The sequence below is a fragment of the Bombus fervidus genome, chromosome 1 (assembly GCF_041682495.2).
Source record: "Bombus fervidus isolate BK054 chromosome 1, iyBomFerv1, whole genome shotgun sequence".
Classification (NCBI taxonomy): domain Eukaryota; kingdom Metazoa; phylum Arthropoda; class Insecta; order Hymenoptera; family Apidae; genus Bombus; species Bombus fervidus.
This window is the reverse complement of record NC_091517.1, coordinates 13,236,926-13,252,378: the sequence shown is the minus strand read 5'-3', so window position 1 is coordinate 13,252,378 and position 15,453 is coordinate 13,236,926. Positions and strand designations below refer to the sequence as shown.

At 30.6% G+C, this 15,453-nt stretch overlaps 4 protein-coding genes across 8 annotated transcripts in view; 1 reads left to right on the top strand and 3 right to left on the bottom strand.

The window, feature by feature from the left end:
• The window catches only part of Tps1 (Trehalose-6-phosphate synthase 1), a 38,399-nt gene extending 32,975 nt beyond the window's left edge, over window positions 1-5,424 (bottom strand). The window contains exons 1-2 of one of the 2 annotated variants that reach the window (XM_072002881.1): window positions 5,394-5,424; window positions 1,031-1,136 (exon numbers count right to left, since the gene is read on the bottom strand). In XM_072002881.1, the coding sequence (XP_071858982.1) occupies window positions 1,031-1,136; window positions 5,394-5,403 (116 nt within the window). In that variant the 5' untranslated portion in view covers window positions 5,404-5,424. Of the gene's footprint in view, window positions 1-1,030; window positions 1,137-2,990; window positions 3,052-5,393 lie in introns of those variants that run through there. The other variant, XM_072002874.1, reaches the window with a different exon arrangement.
• Zmynd10 (zinc finger MYND-type containing 10) lies at window positions 3,207-13,073 on the top strand. Of its 2 annotated transcripts, none has more exons than XM_072002892.1 (14): window positions 3,207-4,798; window positions 7,557-7,708; window positions 7,832-8,209; window positions 8,282-8,383; window positions 8,447-8,566; window positions 8,647-8,893; window positions 8,975-9,257; window positions 11,312-11,418; window positions 11,488-11,774; window positions 11,868-12,073; window positions 12,135-12,304; window positions 12,387-12,524; window positions 12,602-12,834; window positions 12,908-13,073. In XM_072002892.1, exons 2-14 carry the CDS (start codon window positions 7,596-7,598, stop codon window positions 12,987-12,989), a joined length of 2,466 nt encoding a protein of 821 aa, XP_071858993.1. In that variant the 5' UTR covers window positions 3,207-4,798; window positions 7,557-7,595; the 3' UTR covers window positions 12,990-13,073. The 2 variants fall into 2 exon arrangements, with proteins under 2 accessions (XP_071858993.1, XP_071859003.1); XM_072002902.1 differs by lacking the exon at window positions 3,207-4,798 and adding an exon at window positions 6,964-7,465.
• Window positions 8,943-10,767, bottom strand: LOC139987076 (endoribonuclease Arlr). 3 transcript variants are annotated; one of them, XM_072002944.1, is made up of 4 exons: window positions 10,460-10,608; window positions 10,210-10,372; window positions 9,721-10,153; window positions 8,943-9,658 (listed from the first exon to the last, which is right to left on the bottom strand). In XM_072002944.1, exons 1-4 carry the CDS (start codon window positions 10,548-10,550, stop codon window positions 9,401-9,403), a joined length of 945 nt encoding a protein of 314 aa, XP_071859045.1. In that variant the 5' UTR covers window positions 10,551-10,608; the 3' UTR covers window positions 8,943-9,400. The 3 variants fall into 3 exon arrangements, with proteins under 3 accessions (XP_071859045.1, XP_071859035.1, XP_071859056.1); XM_072002934.1 differs by having other exon boundaries at window positions 10,210-10,649; XM_072002955.1 differs by having other exon boundaries at window positions 9,516-9,642; window positions 10,210-10,767.
• Window positions 13,074-13,144: 71 nt separating the features above from the next.
• Window positions 13,145-14,466, bottom strand: Rps12 (ribosomal protein S12). The gene is made up of 4 exons (XM_072002992.1): window positions 14,307-14,466; window positions 13,918-14,052; window positions 13,472-13,676; window positions 13,145-13,240 (listed from the first exon to the last, which is right to left on the bottom strand). The coding sequence occupies exons 1-4, from the start codon at window positions 14,321-14,323 to the stop codon at window positions 13,172-13,174; spliced, it is 426 nt and encodes a 141-aa protein (XP_071859093.1). The 5' UTR covers window positions 14,324-14,466; the 3' UTR covers window positions 13,145-13,171.
• Window positions 14,467-15,453: the final 987 nt, after the last annotated feature.

Here is a 15,453-nt window from a genome sequence, read left to right as displayed (position 1 = left end):
AATCGACCGAAAGAAACTTCACTTATGATATAAAGATTCAATGTGATAAAAAGATTTAATAACTGATTACATTAAATGATCTATCGTCTTCGATCAATTCAATTAATCAATTTTCTTCAATTTGATCTTTTCCTGATTTGCTAATCGTTTTGGACAATTAGAGTAAAAGAAAGTGATAGAAGCGGTCCAACAGTATCTTTCACCGGATATTTGGCCGTAAAATATGGAAAAAATATTTTCAGTAGCTATATTGAATATTGATACAAATAGGGAATCCACGAGTCCCTGTTTTCCCCTTGCTTTGCGCCAACAGTTCTCCGTCGATATTTCTATTGGCTTGTTTACGCAACGGAATAAATTACCGCACTATTGCATATTCATTTAGAGGAATACTGTAGACTTTGTTGATCTTGCAAATCTGTCAATAACACAATACTCCGCAATCGACGCTTCTACATCGCAAATCAATGTCTTAATCGCAATCGATTCTTTTACATTTTCTATCCTTTACGAATTGAAATACACAAGTACAGCGATAAGTTGGAATGTTAAACATTAAAATATTATATTTTGCGAATAAAAATTGAAATTGTGTGTAGATTAGAAAATTAAAAATCTGATTAAAAATACAAATTTTTATCTATCACATTGGCAGCTCGATATCCATAATAAAGCAAAGGGTTACAAATGCGAAATAAAACGAGAAAAATCGAAGAAATGTATGAAAATAAGAAATGACAATAAAAGATCAGGGTAATCGAGGAAACGTCAAATAACGATGAGGAAATATCACGCTCCATCCGCGGTCAGGTCGCGTTGCAACGACCGCGAGTAACATGCACCCACGCGTGTACCTATCGTGCAACGGCGAAGCGCGTTCGCGCGTGCATGACAAGTAAATAGTGGGAAAACGAAACAATAAGTGAGACATGACTAATGAAGTGCATAGAGAAAGAAAAAAGGAAGAGAGCAGAAAGATAGTAAGAGAATAAAATGAGAAAGAGAAAAGCTTCTCTGGCATACTACTAACCTGGCCTTGCGTTCCAGCTGACCGGTCACCTCATTCCTCTTCAGCACGAACGGCAACCTGTTGCTCACGACGATCATGCTCCCGTTGGAGGAGAAGCTACCGGGTTCTGTAGACATTTTGATGTTCTCTGATCAACTGTTGCAAACCGTGTGTTCCGTAGAAGAAGGGAAAAAATGACACCGCGAGTGAGTAATAAGTGTCGCGCGACTCCACACACGAGGATCTCTCCTCTTTCTCTTCGGTTCGTGTTCTATACGCACGGTCACCGGTTCGACAGCGCTGTTCTGCTATACCAAGTATCGCGTGTCACGTGCGATCACGTGTGTATGCGAAACCGAAGTCGAAGGAGAACCGCGCCAGTTAGACGGTCGATCTGGCTAGTAGTCTGTCTCTCCTCGTCGTCGAGCGCCGCGCGAGATGACACTTTTCACCGTTCCTCGTGTCGTTCCCTTTACAACTGCGCTTCAAGCGCGACTGGATGGCGCGTGCCCGCGTGCAGAATCGTGTCTTTCGGTTTCGTTTGATATCTCGCTTGCTCTTTGCCCTGTTTCTCTTCTCCTTTGTTTCTTTTTCACTCTGCGTTTAAGTAGTGATGAGCAAGCGTTTCTTATTGGTTCTATCGTGAACTTTGATTATCCGTGAGATACGTGATTAACTCACAGTGACCAATTCTCTTTATCTTGTCCTTAAGGGCGGTTCGGATGCACAGCGACAACAAAGAATAATACAAGACAGAAATAATACAGAGGTCGAATAAGAAGGGGGAGATTATAATGGAGGGAGTAACGCAAATCGATTTACACCGGGTAAAGGTACAATAGGAATGAGTGAAAGCTTAAGAGAAAGAGAGGAAGAAAAATCCTCTAGCGAAAGAGAGTGGTTGATTGATCCGTATGACTGTGCCGCGGTGCGTGGCCAAAGTAACACTGAAGTAATAACGCCGCGTTCCCCTGAGTTTATTCGTGTTAGCCGTCGCGAGGAATTGGTCCAAAGTCTCTTTCTACGATAGTATCAATGATGGGGCCGCGACCTTTTGGCTACACCGCGGTTTCCCCTCGTGCAATCAACCACCACCACCATCATCATCAGCGTCGTCGTCGTCACTACCACCGTTACCATCTCTGCATTCAAAAACACTACCCCAGCGTAATCATATGTAAACATACAGATACAGCGCCTCCCTCTTCACTCTACTCTTTCCCTCTTATTTTCCTACCCCTCTTTTCTCCCTCTCTTTCTATGACGACGCAGCGTGTCGTCGCGTGTCGTGACAGACGATCAGGGTTATCTCCTCTTATCTTTTAATTCTCGGATAACACTCGCTAATGGGACATCATGTACGTCGTCGGCGACGTCGTGACCAGCTGTACACGTTGTACCGGCATCCAATTGTCAACATGTACATACGTGACAAATAACCGGTACTACTATATTATTGTCATGTCGCGTTAAACAGCCTATGGTATACCGAAACGGGGCCGACCAATACCAATTCAAGCGGAACTCGACGACAAGCAGACTGTCTGTGAACCAGATCAATCGCTATTCTTTTCCCTTTCTTTTTTTTTTTTTTTTTTTTTCGTTTAGATCGTATAAAAGAAAAATGTATACGATGAAAACGGCCGATGTAACGCGGATGCTGATTATGTTTTTAGCAGGCTAAAAAACGATATTTAGGTAACACAATTATTACACGTGTTACAATTGTTACATTATATTTTTTATCGAATTTCTAATCGGTCCTCGTATAAGTACTTAGCAAGTTGTTTTCCTTTGATTAAAGTCGAATCAGGCAGCGATTAAAGGGGCAATTACGTAACTAGCGGAATGACTGTAAGCAGAAAAGCGTTGAAATCTATAGCGGATAAAATTGGGGAGCTTTGACATTCTGACCTGTGCCGTTAAGGCACGTATCTCTCATGTAGATAAGTACTAATCGAATTGTTTCAATGTGACGTACCTTCCTGGTAAATATTTGAGGTCAGCTTTGACAAAGTTGCATGCATTTCTCGTTTACTCGAAATAAACGAGATAAAGAGATTATGTCTACATGCTGGCAATATGTTTTGTACAGTTTTATTCAGTGTTTGGAGAAGCATAACTAGTAACAGCAAATTCCAACGGCATGGAAAAATTAAATAATAAAAATTAATATTATGGAACTACCATCTTTATATTCTTCTTCGTTTACTCATGCAGTTTCTATTCTCCAATAAGAAAATTTGTAATGGAATAAGATTTCATACTACATCACACTCGTCCAATAATCTGGAGAACCAACGTATAATAAATAATAATATAAATTCATTGTTTATGAAGAAAAATATTTACTTTTGCGAACATAATTTTTATTTTTATACTATCTCTGAGCACCGCGATAATACAAATTCGAATAAGCTGCTCGAAAAATCACTACTTATAAAATCCGTAATCGTTGTCACTATTTAAACAATGGAAATTAAACCTCATAGATAATTTGTCACGACAAAGAAACCTTGAGAATAGATATTTATAACTATAATTAGTCGCTAAATTCTAGTAACGTAAATTAAAATTATCGCTACTATAACTTGACAAATCGAAGAAAGAAAAGGATAATGAATATTTTTACAGATATTTTTTCTCTTATTTTGCTCAACCGATATTAATGTTGTAATTGCAGGACTCATAATGAAAACAAAAAATGATCTTGGATATCTTAACTTATTTTCATATAAAAAGCAACAGAAAATGTTTACAATATTTTATAATACTATAAAAATCTTTATCATGGGATCCACAATTTTATAATTTAATTAGATATAGTTTTTCCATTATGTAATTGAGATCGTACCGATTGTAAGATCGCTTCTAATATAAGTCACTTAAATGACGCTAATTAAATAACGTAATTAAATAATTAAGTCGTTTAAGAATCATTTTTGCTTGCGAAATGTACTCAAGAAAGTGTTAGAATACTTATGCAAACTTTTAATATATACATTGCATGTATTATACATTTCGAGATTTTATTAACAATATAACGGGACACGACTAGCATGATTACATTAGTAAAATTTAAAATGAATTTAAAAATATAAACATATAGAAGTTAGAAAATACTTATTGCACGCAGAACTTACCAAAGTATTTGAACAAATAATTATTCATTATATTAGTACATCACAATATTTACTGAGACCATCTTTATCACTAATTAATAATTATACATTTAAGACTATTATTCATATCGTATGCTAATTTCTTACTAAATATATGTTTGCAATAAACATTTTGTAACATACTAATATATTTTCAGATTGGTTTCAAATTTTATCGATATAATCATGATAATATAAATGTTTCATAAACAATAAGTGTTCAAGTGCTATCGTGAACCGCTATAAATTGAAATAATTTGCCTGAGTGTACAGAGAATCCCGAACTTTTCAGCTGAAATACTGTCTTGACGTTTCTCGAAGGAGCAAGGGATAAAAAAGACGTTATCGTCACGTTATCGTCACGTGCTGGTGTTAGCTAATAAGAAACTAGAGTTAGAGGATAATAAAGAAAATTGGCACGCGTCGCGCACGCGGTCTAAGTTTTACTCCATTCTAAAAAAAATCGTTCCGTTGGAATTTAACTAGTTGAGAGACAAGTGTCGCGTTGCGAACAATACACAACTGATCGTATTGTATGCCCGGCTCGACCATGAGGAACTGGTAAAAATCAATGACGCATGGTTGGAAATTAGACGCTGCATCATCGTCTAAACTTACTCTATTTAAAGTATGTACATATACCAACATAAATCTATATTTTTCGCACACTTTTGCGCACCGGGATACGTATTACGCAACATACTTCAATATCAGGTAACCAAGAAAGTCCGTGTCGTTTCTAGGTTTATTTCTATTAATTTAAAACGGCAGAACCTTTCTTGATTACCTAATATTTCCCATACTTACAATTAAATGATACACGACAATAGTCTCACTGATTTCAATTATCACTGATTCCAATATTTTTGTCGATTTATTTAGAGTACTATACTGAAAGAGCAAAATCAAACAAATAATGTTGTATGTAGACTATTCAGAACAATCATATAACTTTCATTTCATGTATCTGTTTGAAACAAATAAATATACATTAATAATGTTCGGATGCAAACTGTTCTTATTATTCAAAATAATGTATTGTACAATTAATTAAATTTTTGTTATGTTTTAAGGTTTATAATATATTTTTATAACGTTCTACATTACATTTTATTACTTCATAACAATGTACCGAAGTAATAATGTGGTAAAAAAGCAATGTCAGAAATGTCAAGTTTGCAAAAACACGTGGTAGGGCAAAAGCAATATTAACGTTTTATTACCTTCCTTCATAGATGGAGTTACTCACACAACATATTTACGTAAAGTTATAAATAAGGAAGAAAACTGTAGTTATTAATGCAATTATATTTTTTACAAGAAATAATAATTCTTTCTGATTCCATAAGATTTCTACCAAGATTTTCGGGTCCGATCGTAATAGTTCGTAAAAATCCGGCAAAATTCGACAAGTTTCGGTGTAATTCGGTAGACATAGCATGTGCGTCGAATATAAGCGCGAAACCGGTATGTATATTTTTTGCTACTATACAAAGTAGGTTAAAAATATATGCAAACAATGAACGTATAACACAAAAATATTTAACTTTTTACAAATCACTAATTTCATTGTATATATGAAGCAGCGTAAAATTCTTAATATTATTAAATCCACAATATTTAATATCTTAAATTTACGCAAAGACGATAACTTAATGTATTTAAAAAATCAAAGAAATTTGAATTTAAATATGAATATCAATTATAGACGTTTGTTTTATGTATTTATTTTATAATTGCAAACAATTCTACTAATAATAAATATTAAAAGTAGATTTTTTGCGAAAAAGAATTAATGTAATCCAAATATTCATATTTGAAAAATATGAATATTTGAAAAATATATATCATATATATATCATCATATTTGAAAAATATAATCCAAAGATTCAACTGCGTTTATATTAAAAATATAACATATAGAAAATTAATACAAGCTATGCTGGTAATCATTGAAAAATTGCATTAATATAATTCAATTTTTCAAATAAAGCAATTGCCATTAATTACAAAAAATATGCTTTTTCAGAGCATTTTTACTGTATTTTTATTGCATTTTCGACAATATACATACAGAGAACGTAGGTCCTTCAAATAAAATAGTTATTTAAATTTGTATCATAAATGCGGTTGCCGTTGAATTTACGCTCACGAAAGAATCGTTTAACCAACAAATGGCTGACGTCTAGCACGCTGAATATTTCAAAGTAAAAAGCGATGACAGTTACACCGAATGATTAATATATATATAAATAATCACAAAAACAATAGAACACATAGAATGACAGAATCGAGAACTCGAGATGTGTACCTAATTCAAATCGATCTGCTATTGTCAACTTAGTACATACACCTTTATCCGAGTTAAGACGACATTGGCACCCACCTCAAAAAGACAAGCTTCCTCGTTTTGTTATATATAAACGGTAATGTTAAATAGACTATTAAATATACACTACAAGTTGGCAATATTTTGTTAAAGAGTTCAATGCTAATTCGCGCACTCACATGTATACCGGCAATCCTCCGGTACTGGCTAGTGTTTTTACGAGAGACGTTCTTTCGAGAAGGTACCACTGGTAACTGGTTCCTTCTTCGCGAAGTTTCGGATAGCTGAAATTGCAGGCCGAATCGATTGTTATGGCCTACAATATGACCGGCAACTAAACAAGAAACCATCGAAAATTCCCTAGGAAACGTTGCAAATTTTTCTATCTCTAGTCAAATTTCTATTTACAAATATAGGATCTTGATATTGCTTTATAACATATGTGACACAATAAAATTAATATTAATTGCATGTACAGATATTAAAAGAAGTTGTTATTTAGATAAGCATTTGCATTTATTTATTTACATTATATTTTTCAATAAGGAACAAGAGATCGAATTTGTTTTTAACAATAATAACGATTATTATATAAAAGTAATAGTTTACTTAGATTGAAATTTAAATTGCTCAGATCTTGTAAATGCAATGTTGATATTATACAGAAAATCATATATCTCATTTTTAAAAACTAAGTTAATATATTAATATATTTCCATTATATTTCTATTATATAATTACTTTCATATTTAATACACAATATGTATTCAGTTAATTTAAGCGTCGTTCTATAAGCAAAGTTACATGTGTGAAAAATTCATTTGCAAAAATAGTAAATTCAAACTTCATAAAAGTATCTATGGGGTAAACGGACATCCTACTAATGATGTTTCGTGTTTTGTAGTTTGATGGCACATGTATAACCCTTTTGAAACTTAAGTCATCTTGAATAAGAACATAACAAATGTATTTATGCTAGATTGATATTTTAAATTAGATTAACATTAAAACTTTGTAAACAGTAATAATAAACGAAACGTAAACTGATCTTTGACAGGTATTTCTATGATCTTTGTTTATGAAATTTTGATGTAAAATGAATGTCATTTGCTCTATATGTAGCGATCAATTAATACAGTCTGATGATATTTTCTATACGAGATGTGGACACGTATTTCATCTGCACTGTTTAACGTCGTGGCTTGAAAGGTGAACAAATATTTAAAAATAATAGAGCAGGAAATACTTTGTTAGAGAGTGTAAAAGTGTATAAACTTTCTAATTTATTTTTTTTCCATGACAATATTCATAATTGTAAGTTGTTACTTTCAGATCAAAAAGCTGTCCACAATGCAGAGAGAAAGTTACACAGAGTAAAATTCATAGGCTTTATTTTACATTTTCAAGCAATGACCTGATAGTTGAGACTCAAGGCTCGACATTGCAAGAAAAAGTAGACAGATTGAAATTTCAAATTTTGTTAAAGGAAAAGGACATCCAATATTATTCCTCAAAAAATGTCACTTTAGAAAAACAAAACGCTGGCTTAAAGCAAGAAGTTCGAAAAGTAGAGAGTGAAATTAACAAAAAAAATGCAGCCATACATGCTTTGAAGGAACAGATAAATTATTTCAAAGAGCAGAGTTCTCACTGTGATAATCTAAAGAAAGAAATTAGTCAGTTAAAAAATAAGATTGAAGACCTTAGGCCGTATGTAATTATTACATGTACATATATCATATACTTTATATTATACTTATATCAATTTTTTGCATATTTCAGAATACAAGTATTATTACATGCTCCTATCAGTGATGTTAGTAAAATGGTTGGAAAAACTAAAGATCCTCAAACACTTATTATGTATATTTCTATCATGAAAAAGTTAGTAATGTTTGAGAATATGTTTTAAAAATTTATACTATTATTAACATATTATATTTGCAGAGAATTAATTGGAAGATTTAATAAATGTAAACAATTACGCATGAGTGTTAAAAAGCTCCAAGAAGAACTTTCTAAAGTTAATACAAAATCTCATATCTCATTAGAACAATCAAAACGAATGTAAGATTTTAAAAAATCTATTTAATGTGGTAATTTATATGAACGGATATTACATACCAATATTATTATTATCACCACAGGGACTTAGAAGAAAAGCTGGCATTTTCAGAGAGCAGAAATATAGCATTACAAAAACGAGTTGATGAATTAGAAGAGATACTTGACATCAATGAACAGAGTAATAGTAAATTAGAAGTCCAAATAACAGAAGATGTAAACAATATTTCTATAAAAAATCCAATTGAAAAAACATCAAAAAAATATAGTCAAGACATCTCAAGTAAAAATTCTATATTGAATTGCACTACTAAACAAAAAACTGAGAAGGTTTGAAATTGAATAGAATAATACTAATGAAAGAAATTAAAATCAATAGTTAATTACATTTATCATGTATTTCTTTTATAGATATGCAATGCTAAAACTATACAACAAAAAGTACAGGATTGTCAGGCAGATAATGATACAAGTGATTTAGAATTAGATTTAATAGATTGCAACTCCTCCAAAAATTCTTCAGTAGAGTCTAAGAGATTTAAATTGTCAGAAGATGATATAAACGTTTCACATACAAGTCATAACAATAAATCCTCAAATAGTTCAATATCAAAGAAAAGAAGAAAAAATAATACCAAAAAAAAGGTATCTGACATTGAAGACAAACACGATAGTAGTGTGATTGATCTTACCTAAGGAGTTCCTATAAGTACTGCATATTTTTTTATATAAATCATTATTTATATTTTAAAAGTATATATAGTATTTTATCATTGTAATTAATGGACGTTTTCTGAGTTTTCGAAGAATAAAATATTCTACTTTTATATTTTTTGGTCATCTATTTGATTTATGTTTAATATAGGGAAATATAGGGAAAGCAGTTCCAATAAATTTTGTACCATTATTTTGTAATATGTATGTCTGAACATAAAATTTAAATCCTCCAAAAGACAATTGACACCTTTTATTTGGTCTTGTAAAAAAACAAAGTGTATAAAGGGCTATTTCTAATTCTGGAGTGGTTCCAATGAACATAGATGACTTTTTACGTTTTCCAGTATAAGTGAAATATATTTCTAAAATGACAGCTTTCTAAAATTGTTTTAAAGTAATTTAATGAATTTTATTAGTTTATAATTTGCATTTCTACTTACATTAACAAATTCCTTACTATGGCCAAATCCAAAATAATTAATTTTCTTTAATAGTTCTCCATGGGAAAAGTAAATCCAATTATGAAGCCCTATAATACCTTTACGTGGTTTTCTTTCTCCTATGAATACATGTTCAAATCCAGAAGTACCATTTATGTTTTTACTCCGAGAATATAAATGAAACCAAATTTGTTTTAAAATATCTTTATAAACTCGTATGTCATTTTTAAAGAACCCTTTAACTGACAAAAAGTACATAACATGTAACATTATATCTGTTTCCATTAAATTATCAATAAATTCATTCTCTTCTAGATCTTCTTCCTTTGTTATAACTTCTGGCTCATAAGTATCCAATTCATAATTATCAAATAACTTTACAAGAGATCTTATTGTTGGTATTAAAAATATTTTGGTCGATGTATTTAGCAACCTAAAGTTATAAGAGCTAATTATATCTGATATTAATAAAAAAAAATTAGAAAATACCTTTGTGGAGCATTATCAGTAAAGTTTTTAAAGCTCATATTTCCTTGATAATTTATATACACATGGTTGAATAATTCATGAGAAGACTTATTAAATAATTCTTCTGATACCATCATTAATTCTACATCACTTGTTAAAGACACATGTGTAGCAGTACAGAAATCTATGAGACGAACAAATATATATAAAGATATATAAGATGAATAAATATTGTATTTATAATATTGTTTTATTTCTGTTTTATAATTACCGCCTATTTGATAAGTTGTAAAAGGACTCATACATGAAATATTTAATATAACTAGGATGTAAACAGAAACTTGAAACATCTTATTTAACATTTTTCTAAAATAACATATTTTAGTTTTAAATAGTAAACAATAGAGGTTATGTTAAATGTTCCCTCGTTATTTGAAAATCTTATATTTATTATACGTATTCCAATGTAAGATAAAGATCATATATATTCTGATAATTAAGATTTAAAAAATAAAAAGTGGAAATTTCCATTTAATTTTAAATTGAATAATTGATAATTTTTATAATTATATGACATTATTATTATATGAATTATATTATATTATAATTTTTATAATGTAATGACTATTATGTAATTTATTATACAAAAAGATTAAAAAATTTGTATAAAAGACCTTAAATAAATAAAGGTATCTATTTTTAAGGTGTAAATGTAGTTCAAAGATAAATAAAACATAAGTAGAATATGATTAATATTAAAAAGAAAATTATTTTAAAATATTGATATAAAATTAAAATTCAGTTAAAATCATTTGTATTGTAATTTTCTAACGTTATACTTAAAAGCTATATATGTATATGCAATAATTACTGCAGGATATCGAATATACCGAATACGAATTTTGTTTACAAATGGTTGACATTCATTTTCGGTAGTGCGTTTTTAATTATAAAAATGTCAAATCGAATGGAATATATAATTTTGCCGTGGGAAATTGAATTATATATACAACATCTACAAATTTCGGAACTTGAAGATATTGGAACGAAAGGGTTAATTTTTCTTAAACATTACAAATGTTTCTTACACAATATAGCTATAACTTGAGCATTATTTTCAGCTGGTTTGAATTTCATAAAAAGTTGATGTTATTAAATCAACAAAGCGTATTAGAAATTAGTGGCTTGCGAGAAGAAAGTACAAAGGAATGGTTTGTTTCTTTTAAAAAGGTAAATAAGATATATTTTAATAAAATATGCAACTATCTGTTATGTTAATATTACTTTCTTCCCGTATAGATTCCTGTCCTTATATACGAAGCTATACAAATTGATATATGGAAGCATAAAGTATTTCCACTTTTGATCGAAATAAATGAAGAACCAAAAAATACTTTTATGCTTTACACTGTATTTTATCACGAAGATATTGCCGTTTCATTGTTAGAAAACGTGTTGTTTCATTGTGAAAGTGCAGAAACTATAAATGATTCTGCTCTTGACCTTGTCGATTATGCTGTTAAATCTGTATCTTTACTCCTCGATATGCCTGTCATCGAAATTTATGAAAATGTAAGAGACCCAAAGTAAGTGAACTGACACTCGAATTTTTATGTCATTTTAGTAAGAAAGTAATATTCCACATGTTGAGTAGTAATAGTAGTAATTGTTGCAATTAGCTCATGTCTTGAAGAAATATTTGAGAAAAAGAAAGAATTTGAATTTGATATTGGTATACGTTGCATTTCGATTCTCCGTTACTTGGCCGAATACGTAGATAGTTTACCATTGTGTGTATTATCGCGATTGTTAGTTACTCATGATGTGCCCTATTTACTTGCTGAACTCATTGAAAGACATCCGTGGAAAAAAGAAAGTACAGAAGGTAACTGTCATTACATAAGTATAAGAAAATTCAAAGTACAATAAAACTGTTTACTCTTCAGGTGAAAATATGATATATAACAGTGGTTGGAGAAAAGTAAAATCAGGCGAAGAAGGAAAAATTTCTAAAATAGAAGGACAAGTTTGGCTTGGTTTAAGGGAATTATTGCTTAATACAAAAAATGCACCTTATTATGAAATTACTGATCACAGGTTTTCTCAGTTATTAAAGGTATTTTAACATTATACATTGCATTATACATTTAACATTATATGTGTTGTATTCAAAGAAAAGAAATTATGTTTCGCGTTAGTTACAGAAATATTTACACGAATGTGTACTGGATCAAATTTCACCTTTAATAGATCTAAAAAGATGGTTAAATTATTTAAGTGTATCATCACCTAATGGTAATGCACTGCGAGCAATAAATGTGGAACTTATACCACAGGTTGAAAATTATCCAATGAAATATTTGTTGAAGTTTTTTAAAATATTAAGCAAATAACCAAATTGATATTTTACTAGATAAAATCGTCAATAATAGAGAAATATCATAAAAAGTGGAAAAAGGTAGCAAAACATCAATCAAAATTTATATACACTACAGATGTAGATTACATTAAAAATGCTGCTCAAATTTTAAGTGATGCATATGATTTAGACAAACTGGATTGCATTGATGTTAAAGAATGCTCTTTATGTCATGAAGAAGCAAAAAAACGTTGTTCTAAATGTAAAGAAGTTTGGTATTGTGGAAGGTATAGATTTTTTTCATATGTCTGTAAAACAGTACTATTTTTTACCAAAACAATATCGGATCTATTATTTCAGGGAGTGTCAAGTAAAAGATTGGGTGAAGCATAAGAATATTTGTGACAAGATAACAAAAAACATAGAATGTGAGAAAGACTAATTTCGAAATTTTTGTCCGAAACAAGAATATTTGATTACATTTTCAGTATTTCTTCCTAGAAATAAAGAAATTAAAAATATAAAAGTATTGAAATTAATTCCCCTATTATACGAATATTAGAAATACTTAGAATTAAATAAATAATACATACGAACTTATATTAAATATTTAATTAAAAGATCTTAATGTACAGAGCTTTGTTTCACATATTCCATTACCACATCTTTTGCAGGAGTGTCTTCTCCAAAGTCCTAAAAGTAAAAAGAATCATTTAATAGAAAAGATTATTAAAAAACAATTAAGTTACTAATATTAAATTATTAAAATCAGGCAATTATTAGGCATTACATCATAATTCGTTAATTAAATGGGTTCTCTCAGTAGAGGGAGCCCTTGCTCTCATCACGTAGTATCATTAAATTTGCACATTGTATTTAATATTAAAAAATTAATTATTTTTTTATATGTAGCATAATTTATACCTTTACAACAACACAGGAACACCCAACAACTTTTCGAGCTTTACCAGCGCAGTCAATTTTACATAAACCAGCCCATTCACCTAGTTTCTTATTATTGTCCACCCGGATAAAGGGAATCTGATGTTCATTGCACAATGCTTGTACTAGTTTCTTATACATAGGTTCGTCACAATTTTCTGCTAAAATGCAAAGCATGGCTTGCCTCCTAGAATATAATAAAGGAAATGTAAACAAATCTAATTTTAGTATTATACAGGTTATAGAATAGAATAATTCTTTAATATATCAAATAGGGTTATAGACAACATTATTAAATTTTGTAACGGATTGCTTCTCAGTAGAAGGATCCTAATATATAGTCATATAATAATATATAAAGGTTTGCAAATTTGTTATTTCATGAAAATATATATAACTTATTTAAGTAAATCATTCAATAAACTCACTTGTCTAGTGCTTTGGCAGCTTCATGAAGACCATGTACGACACCATCATGAATAAGTGCATTTTTAAGAACTTCTTGAAGGGCTGTGTTTATATCCATTGCACCTCCTGCTGCCATTGCAGAAGGTACATCGTCACTAAGAACAAAAATATAATTATAGTCTATTTACTTAACTCTCCATACAAAATTTTTAATATAGGACTTTGTGGTTATATGATAACTTTATGCAAAAAATTAATTTCAATAAACATCAATATTCAAAAACAGTTTATGAAATAAAGATAATAAATGTTTACTATCTTAACTTGATACTTTTACAGCTTCAACTTAATATTTTTAATAAAAAAACCTTCATATCACTATCTTTGTAACAAATACATAAACACTTACTTCTCAACGTCTGACATATTTTTCAAGGACTAAGGATCTGAAATAATAAAATCAAATTAATGATTGTGATTCTAGCTTCACGTTTTAAGATATTTCCACGTAAAAATTATGTTGATGGTATTATAATAAATTGATTTCTAAGTCATCGTCTTCCAGCGTGCTTCCACTTACCTTTTCTTACGAAAGAAGAGAAATGAAGGTTACGTCTACGTTAGTTCTGATTGGCTGAGAGGAAATATAAGTGACATCTATAGAATGTTTCCAAAAGTTCATAATTCGTCATTTTGCACTTTCGGTTAGAGAGAAAATGTGTTCATACTTACGGTTCTGGTTGCAGATAAGTATGAGAATGACAAAATCGCGCAATAATGAAATTAATTGTAAGTTTTTATATCAGATAGAAAAGTAGGTATGAACTTTTCCATAGAACCGTGTAATTAAATAGGGTCTTGTAGCGTGAAACTCAATAGGTTCTTGTCTATATTAGTGTGCAACCAAACTTCATCCCTCCGGACCGCAATAATTTTAAAGAACTGTCATAAAACTAAGCATTTGTATTTTATCGTTAGGGCTCTTAATTATTAAAATATATTCAAGTCGAGACGTTCCTTATGGTTGATTGTTCCATCAGGTAAACAAAGGGAAGTTCGAGTTTTTTCCATGTTCAACGATCACTCTCTTCACTGGTTTTCCATCCTTAGATCAGTCAACATCTCTTGACTGGTTTTCCACACTTAGATACATCATCTATTTAACTTACATCTATACACACCGAGCATAACTGTCTATGTCTACAAAGTTATTGAAATAAAGTGTATATTGTAACCTGTTATAATTAGTTCAACCACTTCTATTATTCTAAATGAAATAGGGGATCGATCAGTTCGTGGCGTCGATGATCTAATCGTAACGGAAATTTACGACTCCCGTTGACGCGATCTATCGCGAATGCGACTCTCCGCGAACGGTCGAACATATAGGTTCTTATATATACTAAATAGCAACCATACAGAGTATATCCCCAATTTTATAAATTCTTGTATATGCTAACGTTTGTTCCCTTCAGTACTTCTCCGCATGGTGTAGCATTAGTCCGGGAACAACCAAGACCATGGTTGCGTGGGCACTGTCATTTCCTCTCCGTGTC

What these genes read in the sequence shown, in the direction of transcription:
- Zmynd10 (XM_072002892.1), top strand. Translation starts at nt 7,596, where the DNA reads ATGAATGTCATTTGCTCTATATGTAGCGATCAATTAATACAGTCTGAT. An exon ending in TTAACGTCGTGGCTTGAAAG is followed by an intron (nt 7,709 to 7,831) that starts GTGAACAAATAT and finishes TGTTACTTTCAG; the next exon opens with ATCAAAAAGCTGTCCACAAT. An exon ending in GGTTTGTTTCTTTTAAAAAG is followed by an intron (nt 11,419 to 11,487) that starts GTAAATAAGATA and finishes CTTCCCGTATAG; the next exon opens with ATTCCTGTCCTTATATACGA.
- LOC139987076 (XM_072002934.1), bottom strand. Translation starts at nt 10,550, where the DNA reads ATGTTAAATAAGATGTTTCAAGTTTCTGTTTACATCCTAGTTATATTA. An exon ending in ACTGATAATGCTCCACAAAG is followed by an intron (nt 10,154 to 10,209) that starts GTATTTTCTAAT and finishes TTATAACTTTAG; the next exon opens with GTTGCTAAATACATCGACCA. An exon ending in ATAGTAAGGAATTTGTTAAT is followed by an intron (nt 9,659 to 9,720) that starts GTAAGTAGAAAT and finishes AAACAATTTTAG; the next exon opens with AAAGCTGTCATTTTAGAAAT.
- Rps12 (XM_072002992.1), bottom strand. An exon ending in GCTGCCAAAGCACTAGACAA is followed by an intron (nt 13,677 to 13,917) that starts GTGAGTTTATTG and finishes ATTATATTCTAG; the next exon opens with GAGGCAAGCCATGCTTTGCA. An exon ending in GTTCCTGTGTTGTTGTAAAG is followed by an intron (nt 13,241 to 13,471) that starts GTATAAATTATG and finishes TTTTACTTTTAG; the next exon opens with GACTTTGGAGAAGACACTCC.